General features: G+C 41.0%; 1 protein-coding gene across 2 annotated transcripts in view; it reads right to left on the bottom strand.

Moving 5' to 3' along the window:
* Positions 1-5,694: 5,694 nt before the first annotated feature.
* Positions 5,695-13,103, bottom strand: part of LOC101155320 (C-type mannose receptor 2-like) — a 9,973-nt gene continuing 2,564 nt past the window's right edge. Inside the window, exons 2-5 of one of the 2 annotated variants that reach the window (XM_020699717.2) lie at positions 8,722-8,780; positions 8,202-8,579; positions 7,770-8,117; positions 5,695-6,883 (exon numbers count right to left, since the gene is read on the bottom strand). In XM_020699717.2, coding sequence (XP_020555376.2) covers positions 6,537-6,883; positions 7,770-8,117; positions 8,202-8,579; positions 8,722-8,755 — 1,107 coding nt within the window. In that variant the 5' untranslated portion in view covers positions 8,756-8,780 and the 3' untranslated portion in view covers positions 5,695-6,536. The remainder of the gene's footprint in view (positions 6,884-7,769; positions 8,118-8,201; positions 8,580-8,721; positions 8,781-13,103) is intronic. The other variant, XM_011492533.3, reaches the window with a different exon arrangement.

Genomic DNA, 13,103 nt, shown 5'->3' with positions numbered 1-13,103 from the left:
GTTGTGAAAGGTTTGGCTTATTCCAGCCCTTTACTTTTTGTGCTATGCCAGATTTGTTTTAAATATTTGCCGTCTATTTCTTTACTTTAGTACTTTGAACAAATATCATAGAAGAATCATGATTTCTGTGAGAGAAAGTGTCTATTTTCCTATAAACTCGTGACTCTGAAGTCATGTCAGCGCTGCTTTGGGACTGAATTGAATCTGAAATGACTTAAGTTTCTCTTCGTCATTTTATGAAAAAAAAGTGAATGAAACTGAAACTTCTCTATCCTCGTTCTCTGATCTATCAGCTGTAAATCTGTAATTTATGTTTCATTTTAGATTAAGGTCAGTCTGTTAGAAACATGTGGTTTTAAACTAAGGCTGTAAAGCTGTAAAACAGAAGGTAATTTTCTGATGATCTTTTTTTTTTAATTAAAAACCATGAGAGAATTGTTTTCTATGAAATAAATGGCATATCATCTATAGTGTTTCTATCTTTTCAGTTTTTTTTAAGTATTTCTGGGTTTTTAAAAGACTTTTACAATAGAAAACAGTAAAAAAAAGTAAAAAAGGTGCAGTCATTTATCAAGAGATATGTTACAGACCCTACTGGCCGTCCACACGCTGCTGTATGTCTGGCCTCAGATTCTCGTCCACATCACAGCGTATATTCTCCCTTTCGATGCAACGAGGGAAGAAACGGTGTGCATGTCGCAACCATCCCCTACTACACTGATCTCCTGTAACAGCCTGACACGCAGCATCCATTACATGGAGCAGGGACTTCTGATCTTGAGCCCGATGCTCAGACACTCTCCACCTCCAAGCGGAGAAAAACTCCCCAATAGGATTGAGAAAAGGAGAGTAAGGTGGTAGGAACACTATGAATGTCCTTGGATGAGTAGTGCACCAGGCCCTGATGAGCGGGCCATGGTGGAAATTCACATTGTCCCATACAATAACATATAGTGGTAGGTGAGGCCCTACAAGATCTCTCTCAGTTTCAGGGATCAAATCAAAATAATAATAAATGTATCAAATGTTCCAGTGGATTCATATATCGTATTCATTTTATATGTTCTTGACTAATTTTGACAATCGAACAGACTATTGTGCATGTGATGACTTACACAATGAAATGATGCTGACTCATTTTGGAGCGAACAACCATTAGCCTGAGAATCAACAATCAGTTTAGATCAACAAGATCTACGTATTCACTTGGAAATTGTGCTAAATGAAGGCTACCTGTACTTAATCATTTGAAAGATATACTGAGACATTGAAAGATGTACTAAGACATTTGCAATTTGATGAAATTCATGAGAAATTCTATTCTGTTGTGAACAATTGCCAAGTGGTTTGGAGGTTTGTCCATGTTGTTTTGAGAATGTAATTTCTGTTTCAAGGAATGAGCCAAACCAATGGAAAAAACTGTAGAAACCATACATTAAACTAAACTGAGTCAAGCTGGCATTTTTTTGATTCCCTCCATTGTTTTCATTCACATTACAACTTTCTGGTGTTTTATCTGTAATTTTAGTGTATTTATATCGTTTTACTCAGGAAAGTCCCTGATCTTATGTTGAACTGCGCTACAGTTCAGGTAAGTGTTCAGATCTGCCATCTAAAGTGGGCTGCCTGTGTTTATACAGTCTACTCATCTTTAGAAACCATAATGGGGGGGGGGGGGGGGGGGGGTGATTCATTCAGTCTAACATGCTCATCCTGTTGGAGCCAAGTTTCTGTTAAAGCTAGAAGACTAAAGGCCTGTTCACACCGGGACGAATTTCGCGTGCAATATTCGCCGACGGCGTTTTGAGTGTGCACACCGAGGTGAAAAACGCCACGCGTAGAAGCGTCATTTTTCAAAAATAAATGTAAAAATTAAACTGAAAACATAAGTAAACCAAACCGAAATTGCCGTACTGAAACGGTTCGGTACTACTGCGTGTACCGTTACACACCCCTACTGCTTATGGCTCCACAGCCCACAACAAACTAACTGCTGCTTCCTAATACATAAATAAATAGTTTTTATTTATCAAAATAATATGCTTTATTGGGTTTACTGGAGTTTTTGATTACTTAAAGAAAAAAAAATTAAGAGTCTGTATCAAAGGGAATTTGTTTCCATCATCTCACTCATCTTAAGTCTGGTGTTTGACAGACAGACAAATCTATTTAAGGTTGTGGAAAATAGACGAAAGATCAAAGGAAATATCAGCGTCCAGTTTAGAAAGAAGAGGAAGAAAAACACTCCAAGGATCAAGGAATGCAGGCGGTGTCCAAAATGAACATTCACCAGGCAGGAGTAAAGGAGTAAATTTTGGAGCGACATTTTCCTCATTGTTAATGAAGGTTTGTACTTAATTAGATTAGTCTTGTTGATTAGCTTATTGGTGAATTTCATCTAAGCTTCTCTTCCATTCTCATTTACAATCATTGCTTCAGATACAATGTACTCAATGAGAGACACTGAAGCACAAAAAACAGAAGAATAAGTTCTTTAGTTTCCAATAATGTTCACCCATGAAGTCAAGAGAAATGACCAAAAGTAATTCATTTATAATTCCTGTAATAATTCATAAGTCGGGTTGTATTCAGCTCAGGCAAAAAAAAGTGGCAATTTTTACCAGAAGCTAGCCAGCCTTTAAAAGGAAAATACAAACTGATGTGTGTTAAGGATGAACCAACGCACATACTATATCTTAATTGTGAATTCAAAAATACAAGTATTTTTTTACTTATATGATTTGTAAAGTAAAATAAATAATATATGTTTTTCTTGCGTTTGTTATTGGGGTGGGGCTGGAAAAGGCCAGTGTTTCGCTCAGGATGTCAAACTAGCCAGGACCGCCTCTGGGTGTCAACTTTATTTTTTTTTATTTTTATTTTTTTATTTTTTTATTTTTTATTTTTTTAACTTGTCCTGTCCAACAGCTAGGCAAACAGATGAGAGCTGAGGGCCTCTTGTGTTGGACATATTTTATTTTAACAAGAGGGGTTATTCATCTTCAGACAAACCAAAGGTATGTCTGAATAAACCCCTTTTGTAATTGAGGCCAAACTTTATTAATTTCAATCATGTTTGAAAATCTTTGGTGTTGGACCGGACGAAAAAGGAAAGAGGGGAAGAAGAGAGAGGGACGTTAGAGAGAGGGGGGGGGGGGGGGTAGGAGGGTGATAATAGGAGGGGAAGGGGGGTAAGACCATGAAGCAGCATAGAGCAGACAGGTTTACTGGTTGTTTATCGTTACGGTACGGTTCAAATGTAGTACAAAAAGGGCGGGGCCTGTTCACACACACTCAAATATTATCAACACACTTGCTAGCCGCAAAAATGTCCACATGTCAACATGCACACAAAACAGATAGTGTTCACGAACGCATACCTATGCCTTTAAACCAACTAGTGTGAAATCTTTCATTCAGTCAATCATGCAAACTATTAGTGCAAAGGTGAGCTAACACCTGTGCTCAGGTGAGTGTTTATGTTCTTCTAAAATGGATGGTGGAATGTGAAAAGAAGGAGGAGGAGTGCCCAGCCACCCCCACACCCCCGCCGCAGCAGCAGCGGCAGCCGGAATTCCCCCAACGCCACACGGGAACAGGCAGGGAACAACCGCCCCCCGGGCGACCAAGACCGCCACCCAGGCCAGGGCCAGCAGGACCGCCGCGAGGCCCCCAGAGCCAGAGAGCAGGGAGGCGCAGAGGGAAAGAGAGCGCCGCCCCAGCCCAGCCAGGAAAGCAGCCCCCCGCCGCGCCGGAAGAGCCCAACGCAGGGCCCCACCGGAGAGGGACGCCCACAGCCCCAGACGAGCACCCCACCACCACCCAGGAGTTCCGGGCATCCCCCCGCCCCGACCCCAGGTACGAGCCAGGACCCCCCAAGGGAGACCCGCTCCGCACTCCAGGCAGCCACCCACCCGGCCCACGGTTGGTCCAGGTAGGAGCAAGGCAGGGGCCCGCCGCCCCCGCCCAGGAGGGGGGAACCCCGGGGAAAAAAGGGCGGCCCACAAGGGGTGTTATAAATATGGCCCGACCAGGCTCGGCCATGTTGGAAGTTTGGCGGGGCCCAGCTTCCAGGGGCAAGGACCAGGACCCACCCCCCAGGGACACGAAAACCCCCGGCTCAGGTGTAATATGAACCCCCCCACCGCGCGGAGAGAGCACCGCCGGGCCCAGGGAGCCGGCACCCAAGGGACACGGCCGCCATCGCCAAGGGGCCCGCACCCCCCACCAGGGAAGGGGTAGGGGACAGATGGACCCAGGTCCCACCTTCCTTGTAAAATGTGTGTGCGTGTATGGGTGTTTGTGTGCATGTGTGTGTGTTTATGTTTGAATGTATATATTGAAGGGGGAGGGGTGTGTGTACTAAGGGGGGTGCAGTTAAAATTGGCGAGTAGGGCACTAAGGGGACATCTCCTGATTACTCACAGTGATGTCCCCTCACCCTCCACACCAAGGGGCCCTAAATGTCTAAGGTGCGGTTAAAATTGGCGGGTAGGGTGCCAGGAGGACATCTGCGGCTTGCTTGCAGTGATGTCCAAGCACCCCCCCTACCAAGGACCCTACATGTCTAAGGTGCAAATAAAACCGAAAGAGGGGGGGCCCACTCCATACGGCAACCATAGGAGGGGGGCCACTCCCAAGTAGCCCCCCCCCAAGGTGCATCGCAGGCTAGACCCCCCACCCCCTCACCCTAATATGAGGTTATATAAGGAAGGGGGTAAGTTGGGGACAGCTGGTAGACTGTCCCCCGGTGGTCAAACAGCCGTCCCCCAGCCCACCCCCAGCAAAGGGGCCAGGGCCACCCAGCCCAGGGGCCCACCCCCGGAGGCGCCGACACCCCAGGCCCGGCACCACCCACCCCACACAGAGAGAGAGGAGCCAGAAAGCGTCGCCCCCCCCCCGGAGCAAGCCCAGGCCCCCACCCCCAGACGACGGCCCTAGAGGAGCTCTGGTCAGGCCTCGACGGGACCGAGGAGGCCAACCGGCCGATGCAACCACTGATTGCCTCAGCGGAGACCAAGACCCGTCTGGGTGTCAACTTTAGACGTATCCATTAAGCGTTTTTGAGATCCCCCAGGATGCAGCGCAGCGCAAACCAACTGATGTCTTTCAGAAACAATATTTCTGTTTATATAAATGGTTGTGGAAACTGAAATCAACATCTCTATGATTATTTTACAATTTGAAATTATTTTACTTGAAATTTTTATTCTTTCAGTTTTCTACTTTACATTTTGGTTTTCATGCTAAACATCTGGCAGAAATTTGCATTTATGCAATAAAAGGAACTCATAAGTACAGGCATTACGAATCGTCTGTGGTTCTGTGTATTGTTGCCTTTAAAACTTACCTTGTAAAGCCTCAAGTGTAAGGAAAGTGGACCCTAAGACCAGTTTGAGCCTTTACTAAAGAGAACGACCTAGAACGGTGTTTGTTATTGTTTTTGCTGTTTTTATTTGGCATGGTCTGGTTAAATTTTCATATACGAATATATATTGTAAATCTTTTAAAGGAAAAATATCAACCACCTTCTCCTTCCCAGAGCAGTTGCTGCTGCCACCTGGCGGCCAGGAGAGTGTACTGCATCTGAGCTTTGCTTCCCTCAGTCCTGAGTCCATACATTTGGGGTCCACCAGTCTCTCGTAATCCCTGATTGTAGCTTTTATTTTTAAATAAAGGTTGATTGAATTCAACTCATTTCATAAATACTTTATTATTCTTTGTAGAGAAATTTGAAAATAATATCCTGTGAAAAACTCAAAAATGATTACGGAGCACACGCTGCCACTACAAACTGGGCTTTGCTGCAGGACTCTTAAACTGAAATTATGCAAGGTTCATTTCAGCCAGGATCAGCTCTTTGCAGACTCACATCCTGGTTTCAAGGTTATGTAAATGGCTTGTTTTATCACCCAAATAGGACCACTGTTAAATGCAAAAATGCAAATTTAAACTTTTCACATTTCCAACATTGAGCCAAGCCTTTTCTGAGCTAAAAAGATAGGGAAAATTCATTTGAGTCAAAACAGCACTTCTGTGTTTATTTAAGCAAATTCTGGAAACCAATATTTAGATTCACACTCTTCTTTCCACTGTAAATGGAAATAATTTCTTTGAACTTGGAGAACTTCTGTTCAGATGTTCTGCTAATTTTTTTTTTATCAATAAAAACTAAACAAAATAAACGTAATCAAAGAAATATATCAGTTCATCTAAACATAAGTAAGGATATCAGGAGAGGGGGTACGGTCAATTTCTTGCACACAGGCTACGACTTTGGGTTTATTAAGTTGACCATGTTTGTTTAACAACATCGTGCAGTGACATTATAGGAAAATGGGGGGAAAAAAGCATCTTTAATGTATAAAACCACATGCAAAAGAACAATTCTGACAAGACAATCATGTGGATGACATTGAACAAAATGAAGTTCTCATGTCCACCAGAAAGAACACAACAAGCTCCTGAAATCAACTATAGAATCTAAACCAAAACTCTCAGCTTGTGTCCAAGAAAATAAAATTCTAACAACAGCTTTAAGATGTGGAACAGAAAAAGTTGAACTTCTCCTCATCATTTCTCTTGAACCACTTGTGTTCTCCTCCTGTCTCCATGGCTCCTGACATGTCACACTCATTCACCTGTCCAGGTGAGGCCCAGTTCTTGTAGTGGACCACCTCATCACTGACCCAGAACCAGAACCCCAGAGTGCAGGTGTAACGCAGTCCAGTCCACACAAAGGCAGAGGAGGCCTTCTTGGTTTTCTCCTGGACCCATCTCTGTTCATCCATGTTAGTGATGGTGACCAGGTCATGGTGGTGATGTCTGCAGTAGTATAAGGCCTCCTCCCAGGTTCTGCTCTCTTTGATCAGGATCACATGATCTGTTAGTGAAGGAACCAAAGCAGAAACGGAGTCATTTCAAAGACAATGGCTGCAAAAGAAAAAACACAAGATATATATTTTTTTAATTAGTAAAGATGGTTAAAATATTTATAAATGTCTGTAGCTTTGAATATGAAGTAGTTACACAGTTTCACTTTCAGAATAAAAGCTTGACATAAAGTTTTGGGAAAAAAAAGTATTAAAAAGAAGAGGAGAAACACTTAAGACCTCGGACAGAAATCCTAATCTGTTACTCTGAAGTTAATCTGTCTTCTGTTTCTGATTGCCAAGTTTGTTTGAAACGGAAAAAAAACAGTTAAGTTAAAAATGTGTTCCTACAACTGAATGAGAGAAAGACAAAAAGAGACTGTTGTTAACATCTGATCCTTTTAAAGAATGTCTTAACCAAATTCTGGGTAATAAAAGAAAAATAAACAATTCAAGAAATTAACATTTTGAACCATAGATAAAACCGCAAAATAAAAGAAGGAAAACAATTAGAAATAGACCTAATAATATAAATTTCACGACAGAGATTCTTCAATCCACTAAACTCTACATTTTATCAAGAGAGTAAAACAATTTTCTTAAAACAAACAGAGGAGGCCTGTTAACCCTTGTGCTATCTCAGATGACCCCACCCTTACACTGACGTGTTCTCTCTACCACGACAAAGGTGGATAAACTTGAGGAAAGATTTCATGTAATCCATGGACACCAGTGAAGATCACAAATCACTGAAGAAAAAAGGTTCAGAGCACTGTCTAGTGGGTCTAGATGACCCAACTCCCAATGGTAAAATGCCTTGGATAGCACAAGGGTTACACATGCAGACACAGCAGCTGAACATCCTCCACTGATCTGTCACTTTCAAACTCCTCTCACCATCATAGCAGATGAAGGGATGTTCTTCACTACAATTCTCAGAACTCCACCTTCCTCCCTCATTCATCATGGCACAACTGCTGTCGTTTTTCTCATCATCATACTGCAGATTCCAGAACCTGAAGGAAAAGCTGCTCCCATCAGACCACTGCCAGGCGTCTCTAAACAGGCCAATGAAAACAAAACCACCCTCGGACTGTTGGATTAACTCCTTCGTCTTCCCCCCATCCAACTTTTTCATCTGCTCTGGTCCACTGATCAGGTCTGTGTGACGGTCCCTGCAGAAACTCTGAGCATCAGTCCAGTTCAGACTCTCGTTAGCATAAATGACATGAGATGGGGTTTTTTCTGTGGAAGCAACAAATATTCATACAATTCTGTCAAAAATGTTTTATAAAGAATGGAAGAAGTTTGTATTATTTGTATTCTCACCATCATAGCAGATAAAAGGTTTTGCTCTGTTGCAGGACAGGTCCGCCCACTTTTTGTTGGTGTTTAAAGTCCCACAGTTCTCTATGCCATTGTCATTTGGTTCGTCTGTATCCCATCCATTATCTCGGCTTTCATTGAACTGCACATCAGGCTGAGACCATTGCCACATTGTGCTGCCATTAGCTTCTCTGTACAGACCAATCCAAGCGCTCCTGTTTCCTAAATGCTGCCTGAGTCTGTTCATGTCTGCCATGCTGATCACTGTGGCCAGGTCAGTGTGATTGTTGTCTTTGCAGTAGAGCCGGGCTTGATCCCAACTCTTGTTTTCATTGATGAAGTGATACTGGAGAAGCTGGTTTGTCATGATGCAACAAGGACCTGAGAGAAAAACAAAAATCTGCTTCTGAACAATCTGATCAAATTCAAACATTCTTCTTCTTCTAAATGAGACTTTTTCTGTTTCACTGTGACTGTGTCAAAGAAAAGGAGATGATCAGAGAGCAGCTGACGGTCAACTCACCAACAAGGATGAACAGGAACAAACTCAGCTTCATCTTTGCTCTGCTACTTCTGAAACTGCTGAGACAAATATGAGAATAGTTTAAAAACTGGATTTATGATTTTATGATACTTAAATAAATGTGGTGGCCATAAAAACCTGATCAGAAACAAAGAATATGTTAATAAAAAAGAAAGAAAAATAAATATGTAGAAGGGCAGTTCACACTAGCTCAGCAAATATTGTATCTTATAAAAGTCCACCTCTGATAATATTTGGATCTATTTTGAAAGCGTTCCCACTGGTCTTTCATTAAGATTGACATCTTTAGCCCTAATCAACAAACCTTTGTCATTTCTAGGATTTCGAGGACTTCCACATTTTGTCTAGGACAGGGGTGTCAAACTCATTTTGGTTCGGGGGCCACATTCAACCCATCTGATCACAAGTGGGCTGGACCAGAAACATAAAAGCGAAAAACAGCTTTTTTTTGTTTTTTTACACAATTGGAAAACATGCCTCAAACAACAACCCTAATCACTTATTATTACACATTCATTCACAGAGACCAATGGATCTCAAATAAAATTCATTTCACTTTTGATAAAATTGATTCAATTGTATACAGACTGAATATTTTACATCTGACACTGAAGCAATCCTGATAATAAACTTAAGAGGGGTTATGGAAAAAAATAAACCCCCTGCCTAAAATGTAAATGTGCAAATCAATGAGACATTTATCAAAATTAAACTTACAAACATTTGTGAACATAAGAATTTGGAGTTAACCTCCTTTCTCTCCTGAAACTTCACCCGGCCATCAATATCAGGATTCAGATCCTGTGCAGAAACACATTTACTGTCATTCAAGTGTGCAAAACACAATGAAATGTCCAAGAATCTTTTCCTGGTTTCTGCCTGAATTTTGTGGCATCACCTGCCTTCTTCCTGATCTTTGATGGGGCGCCATCAGTGACCAGACTGACATTCCGTGGCCAGTTCACTCCAACATCGTCCAGTACAGTAATTAGAGAGCTGACTATGTCATCAGCTGTTGTTGTGTCCATCAACTCAAGAAACTCAGCTGTGACGGTCTGTTCTACACGTCTAATAAATATACATAGCTGTATATATCTGTGATGTTGGTACTTTCTTCAAAATGCAATAAATGACTGGATTCCTTCATTTGGCCCCCAAGTCTCCTCAGAGATGTATCTGTAATCGTAGTCCTTGATAGACTTATGTTGGCAAAGTGCGACTGCTTTTTTGGGGCACAAGACTCTTGCAGCCTTCAGCATCTTTCCATAAGTTCACTATCAGAAAATGGATTGGATGTTTGCACCAACTTGTTAGAAGAAAGGTGTCACCACTCCATCAGTGATGTCACAGCTGCCATAAATGCAGACGGTTATTTTGAAAATATCTCCTTTTTATCTCTAAGTGACACCACTGTTGGAAAATCTTGTTTCAACTGTGCCCGAAAGAATAACAAGATCATACGTGCCCTGTTTCAGCAAAATATCGTTTCTGTTCCCTCTGCTGTCTTTAAATGGAAAAAAATGTTTTTCTGACTTGCCCTTGAAAAATATTGTTAAAATTATAAAATATATTACTAAGAACACCCAGAAACAATCAGTCACCTATTTTGAAATTGTAACATGACTAAAACATTTTTGAAAGAATGTGCACATTTTATAACTCACAAATTAGACTCACAATTTCCGATGAAATTTGAATATATCATATTTGGCCTACACGAAAATCAAATCAAATCAAACATAAATAGGCAATTAATCTAATTACAATATTTAGTAAGTTTCATATTCACAAAAAAAAAATTTCTTCATCACAACAATTTGTCCCTGTAATAATTAAAGAATTAGAATCTTATTTGCACTCTATTTCTAATAGCTTAAACAAAAAGGCCATACACATTTATGAAAACTGTCTGTCTTCGAACATTTTCAATACATAGTAATCTGTTTTTGTAATATTTATTTTGTAATACATGGACCATCCCCTGGCATTCTTATTGTTATGACTGTTGTTTCTTGTCATGCGTATTTATTACATTTGTTTTGAATAAAAAAGTTTAAAAAAATATGTATTTTTTTTTTCAGTCCAGCTCATAGTTGGTAAATCTTCTCTTTTCTTAACTGCAATTGGTGATTTTTTTCTTTATGGTGAGTCTCATAGTGGTGCTGAACGTTATATTCTTAATATCTTATATATAATATCTTATATTCTTTTCATAGCACTGCGACCTGTTGATGACATACCAAGCACGCGGGTTTTACATTCATCTCCGTGAACAAATAAAACTCTTTTCTATTTTTCCTGGAAAGCTCAACGCTCCCACCTCAACCTTTTTTCTTTTTGACAACATTTTGGTCACTCAGGTGTCACTACTGATCATTCTTATAGCATCATAACAGTGGTGAGGCTCGCAGGGAACCAAACTTGGGCTTATCCAGACAGAGCTGTTAGTTTTCTTTGACACATGCAGATATATGCTGTTTCACGTGGTTTGCTTTTCCTTTGCTTCCCCTAGTGGTGGAATTGTGCAATTCAGTTATTTCTTTAAAAAATCATAACTTGCCACAGGAATGGACTAGAAACGTGCTTTATTTGTCAGACATCCTTATGGTTCTTTAATCTTTATGTGTGGGCCGGACTAAACCACCTGGGCCGTATGTTTGACACCCCTGGTCTATGACATAATTCTTCTCTAAGAGTTCTGGTACATTGCCTGTCGGTCCGGGGAGAAGATCCCTCTTCATGTGGACATCCCTGACGTTTTCTTCGTTTTTCCCTGGAATTTGGTCTTTTTTAAGGGCTTTTCCTTATTGTCGAGGATGCCCAGTTTAGTCTGGTTAGCTTAGGTTACCAATCAATTATTGTATTTTATTACAGATTTTATGTTTTGAACAATTGCTGACACCCGTCAAGACAACTATGTTGTAAAATTGGACTACATAAAAAAAATGGAATTAAAGCCGCAAGCGGCGTTGTATGGCCCGCAGACGAAACCCGCCTTCCAAGCCCTACTCTACGCACCGCCGCCCTCACCGACCTCACCGCCCTCACCGCCCTCACTGCCCTCACTGCCCTCACTGCCCACTTTTGATAAAGGCTAGTCAAAACTGCATTTGCTAATTGTGCTCACTATGCTAGCTATGCTAATGTGGCTAAAAGTGCTAGCATATCGATCAGCATCATCAACTGACTCAGAAAAACACATGCTTTAAGATGCTAATTATGCTAACTATGCTAGTTATGCTAACATAGCTAAAAGTGCTAGCTTAGCTATCAACATCATCAGCTGACTCACAAAAACACATTGCTCCATTGGTGAGAGCTATATGTCATAAGTTAGTAAAAAACCCACTTTTTTTAAAATGGCCGCTTTTCTGTTGATTTTATCTCCATAGCAACCATTTTGTGTTTTGGTCGCCTTTTGATGACGAACAGATTAACGTCAGTTTCAGACAAATCGGTAAAAGTAAACTTTTTGTTGTCCTTAGCAACAGTGGTTTTATGCTAACAACGCCACATTCCTCATATGTCCATATCCAGTGTTTTTCAATGTATTCAGTTTCAGGCATGAATGCATGCATTCAAATTTCCCAGTAGTCCATTGAAAAACATAGGAGTTATTACAGTGCGCCAATTTGCTAGCTCGCCAAGCGCACGCCGTTCAAAATCTACAACTTCTAATTCCAACATTTTTTCCACAGTAGCTTGCCATTGATGCCCAAAAGGTTTCGAGACGATCAATGAAAATTACAACTACAAGTTTACGTTTGAATCCGGTGGCAAAGGTGTTTTTTATAGAAAATTCAAGATGGTGGCCTTTTCCCGAGGTCAAAGTTCGACGAAACTCCAGAGGTGATTGTAGACTTACGTTAGGGACATGCGAATTAAATTTCGTGAAAATCGCTTGAAAAAAAGTTCATTTTTCCATATTCTGTAAAAAAGCGAAAATCTCAAAATGGCAGATTTTGGCACAAAATGGCCGCCAAACCGTAGGACATGTCGCCATCACATAACGTTTTCAAAACTTTGTTTGGATATACCCGACAAAGTTGTCTGGGTTTCATTAGCCGATTCTTAAAAAAAAAATCTGAAATTTGTTTTTTTAGCCGAGTCAGCACTTTTTTTTGCGATGGTTTTTTGTTTACCACGGCCACATTCCTTTATCGATTTTGTCGTATGTGACAGTTTTGTTCAGTGTGGGCCAAGGGATCGCATATTTCAGTTTCAGGACACTACGATAAAATTTGTGCAAGCTAGCTAAAATCGCAACAGTTGTGAATTCATCACGCGCACGACTTTCAAATTCTACAACTTCTAGTTCCAACATTTTGTCCACAGTAGCTTGCCATTGATGCCCGAGAAGT

This window comes from Oryzias latipes, chromosome 18 (assembly GCF_002234675.1).
Source record: "Oryzias latipes chromosome 18, ASM223467v1".
Classification (NCBI taxonomy): Eukaryota; Metazoa; Chordata; class Actinopteri; order Beloniformes; family Adrianichthyidae; genus Oryzias; species Oryzias latipes.
Note: the sequence above shows the minus strand (reverse complement) of the source record. Positions and strands in the feature narration are given on the sequence as shown.